This window comes from Acipenser ruthenus, chromosome 49, assembly GCF_902713425.1.
Source record: "Acipenser ruthenus chromosome 49, fAciRut3.2 maternal haplotype, whole genome shotgun sequence".
NCBI lineage: Eukaryota > Metazoa > Chordata > Actinopteri > Acipenseriformes > Acipenseridae > Acipenser > Acipenser ruthenus.
The window spans coordinates 1,814,824-1,833,441 of NC_081237.1; the positions used below are offsets into that span (position 1 = coordinate 1,814,824).

Genomic DNA, 18,618 nt, shown 5'->3' on the forward strand with positions numbered 1-18,618 from the left:
GCACATTGTGCACATTTTCCTCTTAAAGTGCTTCATTTCAATAACTTTGCCATACCTGTCTGTGCTTTACAATGCTCGCCTGTGCTGTACCATGCTTCCACCTTGCTTTATTACTAAGATGACCAGAAGTCCAGTTTTGGACTCACTGTATAAAAAAAAATCTGTTGTCTTTACGGTAAAAAAAACTGGCAGCTGGGTGGCCAATAACGTACCGTATTAAAAATGGTATCATAATACTGCATATTACAGTACTCCTTCCTGGAAAACCATAAAATTTACAGTAAAAAGTGTAATCTGTTGCTGGTCAATTGCCATTATAAATAACAGTTACACAGTATTAAGAAAGTTTACAAACGAGAGGAGGCTATTCAGCCCATCTTGCTCGTTTGGTTGTTAGTAGCTTATTATTATTATTTGTTTATTTATTATTTGTTTATTTAGCAGACGCCTTCATCCAAGGCGACTTACAGAGACTAGGGGGTGTGAACTATGCATCAGCTGCAGAGTCACTTACAACACCATCTCACCCGAAAGACGGAGCACAAGGAGGTTAAGTGACTTGCTCAGGGTCACACAGTGAGTCAGTGGCTGAGGTGGGATTTGAACCGGGGACCTCCTGGTTACAAGCCCGTTTCTTTAACCACTGGACCACACAGCCTCCTATTGATCCCAGAATCTCATCAAGCAGCTTCTTGAAGGATTCCAGGGTGTCAGCTTCAACAACATTACTGGGGAGTTGGTTCCATACCCTCACAATTCTCTGTGTAAAAAAGTGCCTCCTATTTTCTGTTCTGAATGCCCCTTTATCTAATCTCCATTTGTGACCCCTGGTCCTTGTTTCTTTTTTCAGGTCAAAAAAGTACCCTGGGTCGACATTGTCTATACCTTTTAGGATTTTGAATGCTTGAATCAGATCACCGTGTTCAATACTGAATAGATTCAATTCTTTTAGCCTGTCTGCATACGACATGCCTTTTAAACCCAGGATAATTCTGGTTGCTCTTCTTTGCACTCTTTCTAGAGCAGCAATATCCTTTTTGTAACGAGGTGACCAGAACTGAACACAATATTCTAGGTGAGGTCTTACTAATGCATTGTAAAGTTTTAACATTACTTCACTTGATTTAAATTCAACACTTCTCACAATATATCCGAGCATCTTGTTGGCCTTTTTATAGCTTCCCCACATTGTCTAGATGAAGACATTTCTGAGTCAACATAAACTCCTAGGTCTTTTTCATAGATCCCTTCTTCAATTTTACTATCTCCCATATGATATTTATAATGCACATTTTTATTGCCTGCGTGCAATACTTTACATTTTTCTCCATTAAATGTCATTTGCCATGTGTCTGCCCAGTTCTGGATGCTGTCTAGATCATTTTGAATGACCTTTGCTGCTGCAACAGTGTTTGCCACTCCTCCTATTTTTGTGTCGTCTGCAAATTTAACAAGTTTGCTTACTATACTAGAATCTAAATCATTAATGTAGATTAGGAATAGGAGAGGACCTAATACTGATCCTTGTGGTACACCACTGGTTACCTCACTCCATTTTGAGGTTTCTCCTCTAATCAGTACTTTCTGTTTTCTACATGATAACCACTCCCTAATCCATGTGCATGCATTTCCTTGAATCCCTACTGAGTTCAGTTTGATAATTAATCTTTTATGCGGGACTTTGTCAAAAGCTTTCTGGAAATCTAAATAAACCATGTCGTATGCTTTGCAATTATCCATTGTCGATGTTGCATCCTCAGAAAAATCAAGCAGGTTAGTTAGACATGATCTCCCTTTCCTAAAAGGCTTATTGGTCTGTAGTTACCTGGTTCGGTTACAGTAATACATACTTTTTAAATAAAAAAAAACATACATTTTACAGTGAAATGCCATAAAAAATGTAGAAAGCTTAGTAAATTAACTCTTAGTAAGTGCTTTACAGAGGTAGGCTGTGAACTGCGCATTATATGCAGAGTCACTTACAATAGGACATTGATTTAACATCTCATCCACAGGATGGAGCACAAGGAGGTTAAGTGACTTGCTCAGGGTCACACAGTGAGTCAGTCAGTGGCAGAGGTGGGATTTGAACCGGGGACCTTCTGGCTAAAAGCCCTGGACTTTAACCACAGGACCACACTGCCTCAATAAAATAATTTATTCACAAAAAAAGATTTTGAAAGTATTCTGAATATCACTGTGAGTCTCTGCATCTTCCCCGTAGTTTGGGCATTGGAAGTTACTCACAATATTTCCATCCTGTCCCATTTTAAGGACTTAAAAATCTGGTCACCTTATTTATTACTGTTTTGCTGTGCTTTCACTATGGGAAACTCTTAGAAGAGAAGGCTTGTGTGGATGACGCTAAAACAAAAGTCTTTCTAACGTAAACAAACTGCAAAGCCAATAATGTCTCTGATTTCTGATGAATGGAAAGCTGCAGTTCACCCGGGGATTACATTTGAATGTGAAATTGAGCAGCGACACGGCAGCTTAATTCTTTCATTGTGTTGATGCCATGAAGTGCACTGCCATCTGCTGTCTAAGAGTTGAACTGCAATTGGTTTACGTCAACGAAGTGTATTGACGTTAAAATCATCATCAGCAATATACAGAAGTAGTGTAATGATATAAAAAATGAAGATAGTTTGACTATTTTTCTTCTCTTGTGGCTTACAGACTCGAGGCTGTAGAAAAAGAAATATGAGTACTTTCTGGCCTTAGTTTTAGATAAAGGCCGCAGTACATCATATCAAAGAGCACCCAAAAATGGCAGGTCCTTGGTTTTGTTCGGTCTCCTTATCCTTTCAGAATGTTTGCTATCATTCTCGTCAGGTTGCCTGCATAGACACGTGTAATGTAGGCTATAGAGTGTCTCTATATTAGTAAACGCCAGCGCCATCTAGTACAAAGTACAACAAAGGAAACTTCATCCAAAGCACTAGATGGCGCTGGCTCCTGCAACTATAAAGACACCAATGCTCTAGCCTGTGTTCCAGCTATCTGAGACAGGCAACTACCACTGAAGAGCACTCCCTGAGCTCAGGAGAAAGCAACACAGCTGCCACTGAAGAGCACTCCCTGAGCTCAGGGCAAAGCAACACAGCTGCCACTGAAGAGCACTCTCTGAGCTCAGGGGAAAGCAACACAGCTGCCACTGAAGAGCACTCTCTGAGCTCAGAGGAAAGCAACACAGCTGCCACTGAAGAGCACTCTCTGAGCTCAGGGGAAAGCAACACAGCTGCCACTGAAGAGCACTCTCTGAGCTCAGGGGAAAGCAACACAGCTGCCACTGAAGAGCACTCTCTGAGCTCAGGGGAAAGCAACACAGCTGCCACTGAAGAGCACTACCTGAGCTCAGGGGAAAGCAACACAGCTGCCACTGAAGAGCACTCCCTGAGTTCAGAGGAAAGCAACACAGCTGCCACTGAAGAGCACTCCCTGAGCTCAGGGGAAAGCAACACAGCTGCCACTGAAGAGCACTCCCTGAGCTCAGGGCAAAGCAACACAGCTGCCACTGAAGAGCACTCTCTGAGCTCAGGGGAAAGCAACACAGCTGCCACTGAAGAGCACTCCCTGAGCTCAGGGGAAAGCAACACAGCTGCCACTGAAGAGCACTCTCTGAGCTCAGGGGAAAGCAACACAGCTGCCACTGAAGAGCACTCCCTGAGCTCAGGGGAAAGCAACACAGCTGCCACTGAAGAGCACTCTCTGAGCTCAGGGGAAAGCAACACAGCTGCCACTGAAGAGCACTCCCTGAGCTCAGGGCAAAGCAACACAGCTGCCACTGAAGAGCACTCTCTGAGCTCAGGGGAAAGCAACACAGCTGCCACTGAAGAGCACTCCCTGAGCTCAGGGCAAAGCAACACAGCTGCCACTGAAGAGCACTCTCTGAGCTCAGGGCAAAGCAACACAGCTGCCACTGAAGAGCACTCCCTGAGCTCAGGGGAAAGCAACACAGCTGCCACTGAAGAGCACTCTCTGAGCTCAGGGCAAAGCAACACAGCTGCCACTGAAGAGCACTCTCTGAGCTCAGGGGAAAGCAACACAGCTGCCACTGAAGAGCACTCCCTGAGCTCAGGGGAAAGCAACACAGCTGCCACTGAAGAGCACTCCCTGAGCTCAGGGCAAAGCAACACAGCTGCCACTGAAGAGCACTCTCTGAGCTCAGGGGAAAGCAACACAGCTGCCACTGAAGAGCACTCCCTGAGCTCAGGGGAAAGCAACACAGCTGCCACTGAAGAGCACTCTCTGAGCTCAGGGGAAAGCAACACAGCTGCCACTGAAGAGCACTCCCTGAGCTCAGGGGAAAGCAACACAGCTGCCACTGAAGAGCACTCTCTGAGCTCAGGGGAAAGCAACACAGCTGCCACTGAAGAGCACTCCCTGAGCTCAGGGCAAAGCAACACAGCTGCCACTGAAGAGCACTCTCTGAGCTCAGGGGAAAGCAACACAGCTGCCACTGAAGAGCACTCCCTGAGCTCAGGGCAAAGCAACACAGCTGCCACTGAAGAGCACTCTCTGAGCTCAGGGCAAAGCAACACAGCTGCCACTGAAGAGCACTCCCTGAGCTCAGGGGAAAGCAACACAGCTGCCACTGAAGAGCACTCTCTGAGCTCAGGGGAAAGCAACACAGCTGCCACTGAAGAGCACTCTCTGAGCTCAGGGGAAAGCAACACAGCTGCCACTGAAGAGCACTCCCTGAGCTCAGGGGAAAGCAACACAGCTGCCACTGAAGAGCACTCTCTGAGCTCAGGGGAAAGCAACACAGCTGCCACTGAAGAGCACTCTCTGAGCTCAGGGGAAAGCAACACAGCTGCCACTGAAGAGCACTCCCTGAGCTCAGGGGAAAGCAACACAGCTGCCACTGAAGAGCACTCTCTGAGCTCAGGGGAAAGCAACACAGCTGCCACTGAAGAGCACTCTCTGAGCTCAGGGGAAAGCAACACAGCTGCCACTGAAGAGCACTCTCTGAGCTCAGGGGAAAGCAACACAGCTGCCACTGAAGAGCACTCCCTGAGCTCAGGGCAAAGCAACACAGCTGCCACTGAAGAGCACTCTCTGAGCTCAGGGCAAAGCAACACAGCTGCCACTGAAGAGCACTCCCTGAGCTCAGGGGAAAGCAACACAGCTGCCACTGAAGAGCACTCTCTGAGCTCAGGGCAAAGCAACACAGCTGCCACTGAAGAGCACTCTCTGAGCTCAGGGGAAAGCAACACAGCTGCCACTGAAGAGCACTCTCTGAGCTCAGGGGAAAGCAACACAGCTGCCACTGAAGAGCACTCTCTGAGCTCAGGGGAAAGCAACACAGCTGCCACTGAAGAGCACTCTCTGAGCTCAGGGCAAAGCAACACAGCTGCCACTGAAGAGCACTCCCTGAGCTCAGGGGAAAGCAACACAGACTTCTCAACAAATACAAAAACACAGTATTGCAGTAAGAACCGTGCAGAATGATTGCATCATAAAAGGAGGACAATAAAATGTACTTGATGTTGAGGATGGATAGATAGTAAATCCATTAGAAGACACATGTGTAGTTTATTAATATGCCTGGTTATTTGTTTAATTATGAAATGCCTGTACAAAGCTAGAAATTGAAATTGAAAAGGCAACAAAAACATTTTCAGTTTTCTGGTAAAACCAAGTTAACGTATCATCTGAGGTCTCCCCTTATAAACGTTTCTCATAATAAAAGTATAACAAAGTGTAATAAAGCATAGCGAAAGCACATTTAATACTGTAAAGCCATAGAGGTATGGTAAACCATGGCAAACCATGGTAAATGCATGGTATAACCAAGAGAAAACTGCAACATTACAGTGCTAGTGTGGAAAACTTTTATAACTACAGTATAAGAAACAGAAAAGACCTCCCTCCATCTCCATGATGAAGACTGTCAAGGCTTCTCTGCAAAAAATTAAATTAATATAAATTAAGCAAATAGTAGCTACATTTGTATACAAACAGATAGCAATTTCAACTGTAAAAATGTGTCACGATTTTGACTATATAAGATTACCATTCTATATTTACAAAAAGAATGATGGCACAGCAATAGGCTCAACATGTTTATGGGCAAATGGGGGGAAATGTTATTGTGTAAACTAGACAAGAAACCATTCGAATACATCAGATATGTGGATGACATATTTGGAATATAGACACATGGAGAAGAATCTCTTGTACAGTTTCATAAATCAGCAAATGATAGCTAGCCTAACATTCCGGTGGATTTAAGGTAGACTGAATTCATAGACACTTTGTTTAAACATGATCAAGAATAAAAGGAAATAAATGGATGAAAAGACTAGATACCATGATCAGGTTTAAATAGAATGAAACAGTAGATTGTTACACTATAGTGAATGACATTAGATTTAAGAGAAATAAATCTGTGGTTACCATGGCATCAAAATCCTATAAATACCGCCACTGTTTGTTTTCAAAGACACTTTCCCTTGACAAAGGCGTGTTAAACATACCGAAACGTTTGGGAGTTTGCTCTTTGGGCAAAATTAATTAGTTTAGTAAGAAATCATTGTAAATAACACACTTTTTTCATTAGATGTTTATTATAATAACCAATAAATCTCAGCAATGCGTGTTTCGTTCTACATTATTATTCATAGTGTCATGCCCTTGTCAGCCCGCTAGTTTTTTGTGTACCCATCGAGCATATAATGACCTCCCCTTTTTCGGGCCCCTTAAACAAACACTACATTTAACTGAATAGGATCCTGGTTTGTGTTTTCAGCCTGCATGTTATTGAAGACACACCGCACTAAATGGAATGCATGGACATCTCTGCCGACAAGCTTACTGTCCTGTCTTTCCTGTATCATTTTGCAGACAATAAGACAAAAGACTTAAGGACATGCAGTTCCGTGGGGAACTTCAGTGTGACAGACATGCGCAGTACGGGGACAGTAGAGGAATGTAACGCTGTGCGCTTGCGCACTCGTCTTTTCGAACGGGAAGCTGTTTGGTGCCCAGCACTACACAGCAGCCGCTGAATTTAAAGAGACAGACATAATTTTCATTAACTAATTTTAGCGCTCAAACGCACGCCCGCGCCTTCATTGTCTTAAAGTTTTTAACGGAAGTCATGTATATAGAGATGTTTATTAAATATAGCTTTTTAAGTTAAGTGTCGTGGCTGATCCGAGTCCAAGATTTCGTATGATTTAGGGACAATGGCGAAAATTCAAGCTCATCTACAGCAAATAAGCCAACTCCAAGAGCAGGCCTACGCGGTACAAAAACAAGTGCAGCAACAACACTTTCAAAAACTAAAGGTAAGAAAGAGCTCCGTTTAATGTGTAAGACTATTACTGTCGTATATAGCATGCCCAATAATACCCAGCCGTGAAGCGCAACGACACCCACTCGAATTGTGTAGTCGTACTACTACTAGTGCAAGTATTACCACAGTTTGATTTGTAGACAAAGAATACGCTGTGGACAAAACTAGTCAAGTCGTGTGCAGATTTGTGTAATGTAATTCAATTCACACAAGCCCCGTAATAACGTGGCACAGAGATATGCAGTATGAAGGTCCTGCGCGGTTCTGCGTGCAGACCGAGTGTGTTTCACTTCCTCGGAGTCTGCACAAAGGCTGCTGTCTCTCTCTCTGTATTTCTTGCGCAGTGAATAGTGTACACAGACAGTGCAGTCGCATACTGTTATTTTTTTTCTTACACCGTTTGTTTACAAGCTATATGAAATTGCATTCTTGTTTAAATGGTGTGCGAGTATTATTTTATTTATTGGTATTCTATAGGAGAATGTTCTTTACCGAAATTGAAACTGTATCCGTTTCTCTTCGGTCGAGTACCCTGCTTGTGACTGCAGAACATTAACATTGTGTACCCGTCAGAAGAAAAGTTACGAGTTGTAACCGGCTTATACTGTCAGGCTAGTAGTACCACAGTAGCGTAATGAAGCCGCGACTGTCTTATCTGTGGGACCACGACAAGCTGTGACCTGAATGCAGATTGTCATATTTTCAGCTATTTATAGGACCAGGCTTCATAACCGCTAACAGAAATGCCCTGTTCATATGGAGGTAGGCGGTGGTCTTCACGGGATACCGTATTCACGTAATTCTAACAAAAAACATGAAACCCTTATAATTGGTGTTTGTCTTGAATGAACTCCGTTGTTTTGTACAGGAGGTATTACACACCATGTCATACTGTACCGCCCCCCCTTCCCTCCCTCCACCCCGACAACACATTTACTGCACACTACACCACGTTTTAACACTAAGCATAGAGATTTTACACCTGTATAAACACATGCACGCCTCCTCACAGGTATTCTGAACAGTTCATTGGAGTATGTTGAATGGTTACGGTTTGGTTGACATAATAATGTTGTTCTTATTACGGTATGTGATTCATAACTGGCTTTTTGAGGGTATTGACAAAGCTATTTAAAAAGGACATCATGTTTGCCTTACAAAAGATGCTAGACCCTTAAATAAATGAACATTCTGAGCTGTTCACTACTAGTTTTGAAATGTTTAGTTTAAGAAGTGCATTGTCCATTGAAAACGCGAGGGACGATGGCACTAGCTGAATTTGCTACCAGTCCTCCTTCGTAGTGTACATCTACAAATCTCACTTTTTTTTTTTTATTCGCAGTGCTGAAATTAAAGCAATGTCGTAATTTTGTATCCTTTTTCAATGACGGGCATATAAACTATCAAATTGCTAATTTTTTGGTTTTGTTTTTTGCCCGAAATGTCATTGTTCAAACTGTCATAGTTAAAATAATTATATCTCTTCAGCTTTCAAACAAGTGGTGAACGAATGGACTTAATTGAAGTTTATCCAATAGGACATGTTCTAGATAAAGGTAACCCAAGTCACTCCTTCAGAGTCAGCGCAGAGAGTAGAACCAGAGGGCATAAGAGTGTAGGACAGAAGCATTTTGTTACACAGAGTTCTAATGCATGGACTAGCCGACCAGGTGACCTAGTACAGGGCATGACGAGAAGGTCATGAGGGGCAAGGCAGTGTTGCCTTCATTGGGCGTGAAGATTCGAGGGCACCAAGGCAGTTCTAGGGGCAAAACATAAATCCAACCCAAGAGCACCAAGGCGATTTCATACTCGTACATAAAACAACAAAAAAGAAATAGAGAGCCCATTATGTTGATGAAATGTTAATTCAGACAAATAAAAATCAATGTTTTCTGGGTGATTCACACACTAATTGTTACAAAAATAAAATGGGTCACTTTTCCATTGTAAAAATGGTATAAACATATCCAATTTAAAAACAAACTTTCATAATGAAAAAATACAAAGGGTAATTTGGCAAAAAATAGGTATTCAGGGTATTTTTTTACTAAAGTCTGTCACCCTGTTAACAAGAGCTAAATATAGCGCTTGTCTGTGTCCTGCAATTAAAGCTTTTTTAAAACCCTCTATGCCATGTTTCATAATTTAGGGTAAGCAAGTTTAACTGGATTTCATATAACAAGTTATCTGCTGGTGAAGTGAACCTTTAATCAGTGCATTTATAAATGCTAAAAATAGTATTCTTTCAGAAATTGTGATTTTCACGGAGAATTGGATATTATTATTACATGACACTGGTTCTAAAAAAACTTGACTCGGGAGAGCCGAAGACGGACACACTCGTCCTCTGAAACGTGTGCCGTCAGCCGTCCGCTGCTTTTCACTCTGCAGGCCTGCCATGCAGCCACACCTCAGAGCTCAGGAATAGCCTGGACTCAAACCGACGACCTCCAGGCTGTGGGGCGCATCCTGCACTCCACGCGGAGCCCCCTCTGGGAACATTTTTAAAAGAACTAGATTATTTTCTTTCAGTAAGATCCCCTTATAGTGAAGGCCAGTTTATTTCATATTCAGTATTTCTTTTTCATATACAGGTATAATTAAGGTGACCATATGGCTCTGTGTTCAGTGGGACAGTTTGAGACGGTTCAGGCTTTTCAACTCGCAACCCAATGCATTCTGGTACGTTTTACCTGGCAACCCAATGCATTCTGGTACGTTTTACCTGGCAACCCAATGCATTCTGGTACGTTTTACCTGTCTCAGGTACCATTCTTACCTTTAAGTGAAGCAGGGCTACGCTTACCAGAATGCATTGGGTTGTGAGTTGAAAAGCCTGAACTGTCCCAAACTGTCCCGCTGAACACAGAGCCAGATGGTCACTTTAGGTATAATTAAATGGTGTACACATGCAGTGTTATATATATATATATAATACGTACTGCAGTGATTTATACAACAACGATGGAGGGCTTCTTAAGATGGGTTTTCTTATTGGTTCCAGACATTCCCAATAAGTTTAAACATGACTAACAGTCTGAATGTGCCTGCTGTCCGTGCCACTGTTGCCAAAGTGAGTCTGCTTGGAATTCAGCATTGAAAGAGCATTGTACATTCCCTCATGTCTTGTATTCTGTCTCAGTCACTGCTGTAAAGTAGTCACATGACATGTAGTGTTCTAATACAGCTGCGGCTGGTTTCACCAGACGAGCACTCATCCTCAAAACCCTTACGGAAAGTGAGATTAATGCTACTCTGGGTTTGTGAAACCGGCCGGTGGAGTTTTAAACATTCAATATAAACAGACTTGCTCCTTTTCAATGGTAAACAAATAACGTGCATCAAAGAATCCAGTGCCACATTTAAATACCACAGCCATTTATATTACAAGCACGACGGTCAAACTCCAGTTTCAAGTTCAGAACTTTTGATTGATAAAGTAAAGCACTCAACCAATATCTTGCTGCTTTATTTACCTTTCCATTCAGTGGAGAATGGAGTGGCATTCTTATATTGCAAAGGCAAATGTCATGCTCCAGTATTCTAAAATATTAAGGTTTAAATATTCTTTAATTTAAAAATTAGCTGGAAAGCAAAATTTGAACTATATTACAGTAAAAGAAATCTCCTGGAGTAAAATGGACCCTGTACCCCTTCACCTATTAGAGAAAGGGGAGGCACAGTACAATGTGTTTAAAGGGGAGGCACGCTGCTGTACAGTACAGTGTGTGTTTAAAGGAGACACACTCTTCTATACAGTACAATGTGTTTAAAGGAGACACACTCTTCTATACAGTACAATGTGTTTAAAGGAGACACACTCTTCTCTACAGTACAATGTGTTTAAAGGGAGGCACGCTCCTGTACAGTACAATGTGTTTAAAGGGGAGGCACGCTCCTGTACAGTACAATGTGTTTGAAGGAGACACACTCTTCTATACAGTACAATGTGTTTAAAGGGAGGCACGCTCCTGTACAGTACAATGTGTTTAAAGGGGAGGCACGCTCCTGTACAGTACAATGTGTTCAAAGGGGAGGCACGCTCCTGTACAGTACAATGTGTTTAAAGGAGACACACTCTTCTATACAGTACAATGTGTTTGAAGGGAGGCACGCTCCTGTACAGTACAATGTGTTTAAAGGGGAGGCACGCTGCTGTACAGTACAGTGTGTTGTTTTATTAGACCTCATTCATTTGTTGGTTTTCTTCTGTATTTTTTTGACAGTCATTTATAAATTCTGTTATATCAGTGAATACGAACGTAGTCATTTCCCCACAAGCAGTGCATGTTAGAATAGTCAATGTTTATCTCTGCACTGCAATTTTATGGTAAATTCTGTTGAAGTAACAATAAACTTAACTGTCATAATCTTGTGTTGTTGATGGCAGTTTGTGAACTGTCAATAAAATTGAATCTCTGAAATTGAATATTTTTATGAACTGTAGGTTTTTTTTTTTTAATACACACACAATATGTTAATAATTCACCTTTGTTTTAACTACCAATAGAAATTGGTTAAATAGGCAATAAAAAAAGGATTTGGGGTAAAAACATTTCATTTTGAAAATCATTAGCTCTACATTTTAGATCAAAACGTTTTCTTTTTTTTAAAAATCAAACTCAACCCGTTCCATAATCTAAAAATGTTTAAGACAATCAATGTATATCTTTCAGATTTTCAGAAATGAGTGACAATTTCTGTATTAACAGAAAGTAATCAATGCACTTTGGCAAAAATAATATGTAGTCTCTTCACTAAAGCTCATTCAATTCAACTGCTGAAAACATGCATGTGCATATTACATAGTATAATGTAATTCATGTTATGCCACTCTCTCGTGTGGCTGTATTGCCGTGAGCTCTTTGTTTGTAATCTCATGGAAAGTTAGTGACCAGATCTTCTTTTTCAGATACATTCTATTGCTCAGCAGACTGTGTGTCCGTTACAACCAGCACTGTGTTCAAAGCACCGACACTCAAAGTACACATATTTTAAGATGTAAACTTAAAAGTAAAAATTGAACTTTGATCTAATTGTCTACTTGCATGAGGATACTTTTAATAGAGCAATTTCGTATAGACTTGACAAAAGCGCGGGTCTGAAGAATGCTCTTCTCTACACCCAGCCCACCTGTCAGACGGGGGGAGCTCCGTGCTGCGTACTCTGTACTGCCTTGTAAACATTAATAGATTAGCGTACAGAACCTTCAAATGAGTTCGGGGAGCTACAGTGTTGTTACTGATATCTTAATCAGTGCAGTGATGTCATAAGCCACATTACAATAAAAAAAATACTGTTTATTTTAAAATAGGCCTTCGCAAACCAACTAGTGCAGCGGCACGTGTTTAAAACGTGCGCACACACACACACACACACACACACACACACACACACACACACACACACACACACACACAATGTTCTTATTGAGGGAAGCCTTCATGGGATAAACAATGTCATGAACAAACCTGAGATACGGTATTTCTGTCTTCGGTGTTCAGTGGCGGAAGGATAACTAACCTTGTCCGCTCTTGACAGAAATACCGTTTGTCATGGTTTATCAGGAGTGTAGACGTCATGAAGCTTTCTAATGCAACTGAAAATGTGCACATGCTACTAATATAATATACCTAGGGCTTCAGTTTTTTGGTTTTTATTAATTTCATTTTTCTGTGCTTATTGTTGAACTATTTGAGATTTATGTACATTTTTTTACATTTGGCCACAGTTTTCAATTCTGCTTTAAATTCCATGAGTGTGTATTGAACTGTAATGTATCTTTGTCTCGTGAGCAAGAACAGTGCTCCGTATTCCGTTGTAACCTTGTTCTAAATCTTGCACGCGTCTTACAATCCTCCAGTAGAAATGGAGGCGTTTGCTGCCACTCAGTAGTTGGGGTGGGTTCAAAATGAAAATCAAGCCCTACATAGACCGTATTCCTTTGTTTTGTGATCAAATGTTTTTATTGAGGAAATCACAAAACAAGAACAGTACAGAAATTCCCAGTACAAGTGAAATTCCCATTTTCTTTAACCCCACCTCCCGGGTAGCTATCCCCCTCCCTCCCAATACCCCCCACAAGGACCCCAGGTATCTAAATTAGACCGGATTTAACAACGGCTTGATGATATCAGCCCATATACCGTATTCCTATGAAATTAACACGCAGCCCAAATTTCCCACCCTCAATCTGAGGAAAAAAATATATAAATATAAATAAATAAATAAATATGCATTTACAAAGATACAACCTCAATTACACATATAAGAAAACGACGTATGGAGGCAGTTTTTTGGTAGTTCTTTTATTGGATTTGATGTTTTTATTTTTTATTTTTATTCATGCATTCATAGGTAAATAAACTAGGGAATTACATTTACTCAGGAACGTCTGGCAGGAGAAATGTTTTTTTGCAGTGTATCCAGTTCCTGCTCCCTCCTGCAGTGCTGGCACTCTGAAAGGAGGGAGACGTTTTTTGGACATTTTATTTTTTCTCCTCGCGATCGCTCTCGTGTGAATGTTGAGAAATGGATTGCACAGTTCATTTATGATGTGTGATTAAAAATGTCAAGATTCTGCAGTGTGTTTAAAAATATAACCCTGTGATACGAACAACACGGGACACAGCAGGTACTGTGATGTTGCTCTGGAAAACACTGCAGGGTCTTCTGTAACACTCCTCTTAAAATTATTCATCTTTTTTATTTATTTTTTCTGGCTTTGCTTCAGCAGTGGGCAATGTGATCATTGTTTTTTTAGCTCGTAAGACATTTCAAGCAATGTTCGAGTGCTGCCACAGCTCTTCTGTTTCTGTATTGCTTTATAATTCATGTATTCTGTTATTCAGGTGGAAGATGCCTTGTCCTATCTGGACCAGGTTAAAATCCGATTTGGAAATGATCCTGGGATATACAATAAGTTTCTTGACATAATGAAAGAGTTCAAGTCACAGAGGTATGTATTCAGCAGTCCATTGTCTTTGAGGTGTTCTTCTGTTATATTTAGTGAAACATAGTTAAAACGTAGTGATTGTAGCTAACGCATTAGCTAACACATTCATTCCATACATCGTGCCTGTTGTATAATTCCATTTATAGAAATGTGCAGTTTTGAAAGAAGCACGTGCATTTTCGTTGTAGAATGCAATATCTAGTACTGCACTAGGTTAAATAAATATCTGTTTGCAAGCCATGCTTTCAGATTTTGCTGCACTTCCTTGGTCATCTGGAGTGTGAAATTGACCACTTTAATAATCAATCAATCTATCAATCAATCTTTTTCTTATATAGTGCCTTTCATGATAAATCGCCTCAAAGCGCTTCATAGATAAAAAATAATAATATACAAAACAATTGAGAAATAGTAAAAGATGATAAAATACCCCTTTAATAGCTTCTAGCCTGTCATTAACCAACCAACTGCTCCCTTATTGACTGGTGAAGTGACCCAGCAAGTGCAAGTGCAATAGACTGAGAATAAGGCATGGAATCTGACACATTTCTTTAACCTAATGTAGTGCCACATATTTTGAAATGAGAATGGGAGTGTAGAACAGGTTTAGGACATTCTTCAGTTGGCTGCAATCATTTGAATAGGAGGCAGTGTTGGGGCCAGGGGCTGGCTCTCCAGGCTTGTGTGTAACACTCTGCCTCAGAAAGGGTTTTATCAGAACATGAATATAGTTTTGTTATAAATTGCTAATAGACACAAAATATTTATACCAGTTTGTATGCAAGTGAAATAAAACCACAATCTTAACTAGTGTATTATTATTATTCTTATTTAGATTCACTTTGTTTTCTATGCCAGCCATCACATCATGGTGATTTTAAACTCTTAAGCACCCTTGTAGCTGCAATAGAGCACTCGGAAACATGTCTAATCTACAAGTACAGTTGAGCTCTCAGAAACATGTCTAATCTATAAGCATAGTGGAGCTCTCAGAAACATGTCTAATCTACAAGTACAGTGGGTACACCAGAGTGTAACCATTAACCCTATCCGGTCCATTGTCGGACCCTGTCCGACATCATCAAAAAAACGCAAAAAACAGGTTTCTAGTCATTTTTTCTCCGGAAAAAGCAGAGAAAACCATTCAATGACTGAGTGGGAGCGACAGGAGCCGAGACAAGCCGATTAAAAAAAAAAAAAAAGGCATATCTCATGAATAGTCATACTTGCCCCTGGCATCCCATATGGGAGGTCGTAAGGAAACAAGCTGGCTGTTACTGTATCAGCGCACAGAGACTATCACAGACATTTGCAGAGCTTTTTTGAGATGTTATAGTAATAAAATAATGACTTGGATTGCATTATTGAGGAGTTTGGTGATAAAACGTGTGATCAGGAGATGATCGATCGGTATGTACGACTATTATTATTATTATTATTATTATTATTATTATTATTATTATTATTATTATTATTATTTATTTCTTAGCATATGTGAAAGCGATAGCGAACGAAAGGGTGGGGCGGGGCTGGAGATGCCTAGTGAGTGCTTTGTTGATATGCAGGGTCATTTAAACCCGTTTGACTGAAAAAAAAAATACTTTTAAACAGCGCGTCTAAAATTAACTGCACGTGTGAAAATAAATTGGACCTGACGTGCCTGACGCGCACTTAATAAATGGACTGCAAAGGTTTAACCTGACCCACTGCAACACTCTGCCCCCAGTGGATAAATGAAATACTACATTTGTATTTTTTACATCCACTAGGGGCATAGTGTAGCAGGGGGACAGATTAATGGTTAATTAGATGGAAAACAGAAGATTAATTATTACGTAAAATAGATTTCCTGAAGTACTAAGTGAAGCCTGGTGTTTTTTTTTTTTTTATGATGGATGTTAATTATTTCTTGTCTTTGCTGCAGTTTGAGCCTTCTTGGCCAGGTCCCCATTGTGAGCTGTTTTTTCACTGTTCTCAACCCCCTGCAGTGTTTACAAGAAACACATTAGATAAATAAAGTAAAGATTTTTATTTATTCTTTTTTTTGTTTGTTTTTATACTTTTGCTCAGGAACAATCACCAGGAGAAAGACTGTTACGTCTAAACCCAACAGTGTCTCCAGTTCACACTCCCTCCTGCAACAATGCTGGTGATTGAAATGAGTGTCATGTTGTTGGAACTGAAAACCAGGGTTGTTGCAGGAGGGAGCATGATCTGGATACACTGCGATCCTTGGAAGAGATGTTTCATTCTCCTGATGAACGCTGAGAAATGTATTACCCAGTTGATTTACGACCCATGATGTGTGATTAGAAATCGGCAGTATGTTACAAAATACAATGCTGCGATACGGACAATACAGGTACAACAAAGGTAATGTTTCTCTGGTAAACTTTGCAGGGTTTTATGTACACTTTGTGTCTCTTAGTATTTCTAAATTCAGCACTATTGAGAGTTTAAACAGTTCAGCACATTTGTCACTGCGATTGGCAGATGGTTCATTAACCGTGGCCAATACAACATCTCTTAATTCATGTGTTTGTTTGTTTTTAAGCATCGACACACCTGGTGTGATCAGCAGAGTTTCTCAGCTATTCCACGGGCATCCTGACCTTGTGCTGGGATTCAATGCCTTCCTCCCTCCCGGATATAGGATTGAAATCCCCAAGAACGGAGTCGTCTCTCTGCAGTCTCCTCTGTCAGCCCAGGTGGGTGGAAGACTTCTTGAGAAAACCAATATAAAGTGCTTGGATACTTGTATCCCTGATATATCTAAAAGATTTCTTCAGGGATGGAAATAAGGCTGCAATTGCTCAGCTGTTTGATCCATTTCTTGAGCTTGTTGCCTCAACAGTGTGGCTAATCTGGCTGGTATTAAAACCTGGAATGGGTGAAACTGCTATGCATCGCAGTAGGTTTCTTATTTCCATTCCTGGATCAGTAAATTAAGTTTATTAATGGCTTTTTCAAATACACGGTTACCATAATGTGCTTCTTACAATGGAAATCGTGAGATCTATGAAGTGATGGTAAAACATATTATATAAGATTTACTGGAATTACTAAGGGTCTCCCCTGGTAAAGGCACGACCGCATGGTGTGCAGGGAGAGTCGTACAGTCAGGGGAGCGCAGGGGTCCCCGAGGGTCTCCCCTGGTAAAGGCATGGCCGCGTGGTGTGCAGGGAGAGTCGTACAGTCAGGGGAGCGCAGGGGTCCCCGAGGGTCTCCCCTGGTAAAGGCACGGCCGCATGGTGTGCAGGGAGAGTCGTACAGTCAGGGGAGTGCAGGGGCTCCCGAGGGTCTCCCCTGGTAAATGCACGGCCGCGTGGTGTGCAGGGGGAGTCGTACAGTCAGTGGAGCGCAGGGGCTCCCGAGGGTCTCCCCTGGTAAAGGCATGGCCGTGTGGTGTGCAGGGGGTCATAGTCGGGAGAGTTTAGGGTCCTGGCTGTGCGAAGTCAGACGTCTTTGCTCGGGATTCAACAGGGATAATTGCAAAGCATACAACATGGTTTATTTAGATTTCCAGAAAGCTTTTGACAAAGTCCCGCATAAAAGATTAATTCTCAAACTGAATGCAGTAGGGATTCAAGGAAATGCATGCACATGGATTAGGGAGGGGTTAACATGTAGAAAACAGAAAGTACTGATTAGAGGAGAAACCTCAAAATGGAGCAAAGTAACCAGCGGTGTACCACGGGGATCAGTATTAGGTCCTCTGCTATTCCTAATGTACAATAATGATTTAGATTCTGGTATAGTTAGCAAACTTGTTAAATTTGCAGACAACACAAAAATAGGAGGAGTGGCAAACACTGTTGCAGCAGCAAAGGTCATTCAAAATGATCTAGACAGCATTCAGAACTGGGCAGTCACATGGCAAATGACATTTAATAGAGAAAAGTGTAAAGTATTGCATGCAGGCAATAAAAATGTGCATTATAAATATCATATGGGAAATACTGAAATTGAAGAAAGGAAATATGAAAAAGACCTAGGAGTTTATGTTGACTCAGAAATGTCTTCATCTAGACAATGTGGGGAAGCTATAAAAAAGGCCAACAAGATGCTCGGATATATTGTGAGAAGTGTTGAATTTAAATCAAGGGAAGTAATGTTAAAACTTTACAGTGCATTAGTAAGACCTCACCTAGTTCTGGTCACCTCGTTACAAAAAGGATATTGCTGCTCTAGAAAGAGTGCAAAAGAAGAGCAACCAGAATTATCCTGGGTTTAAAAGGCATGTTGTATGCAGACAGGCTAAAAGAATTGAATCTATTCAGTCTTGAACAAAGAAGACTACGCGGCGATCTGATTCAAGCATTCAAAATTCTAAAAGGTATAGACAATGTCGACCCAG

The 18,618-nt window shown here is 41.2% G+C and overlaps 1 protein-coding gene across 1 annotated transcript in view; it reads left to right on the top strand.

Annotated features, from left to right (window-relative positions):
* The first annotated feature begins 6,869 nt into the window (after positions 1–6,869).
* The window catches only part of LOC131721849 (paired amphipathic helix protein Sin3b-like), a 33,204-nt gene continuing 21,455 nt past the window's right edge, over positions 6,870–18,618 (top strand). Inside the window, exons 1-3 of the mRNA XM_059014926.1 lie at positions 6,870–7,295; positions 14,158–14,264; positions 16,816–16,969. Of these exons, the coding sequence (XP_058870909.1) occupies positions 7,194–7,295; positions 14,158–14,264; positions 16,816–16,969 (363 nt within the window). The 5' untranslated portion in view covers positions 6,870–7,193. The remainder of the gene's footprint in view (positions 7,296–14,157; positions 14,265–16,815; positions 16,970–18,618) is intronic.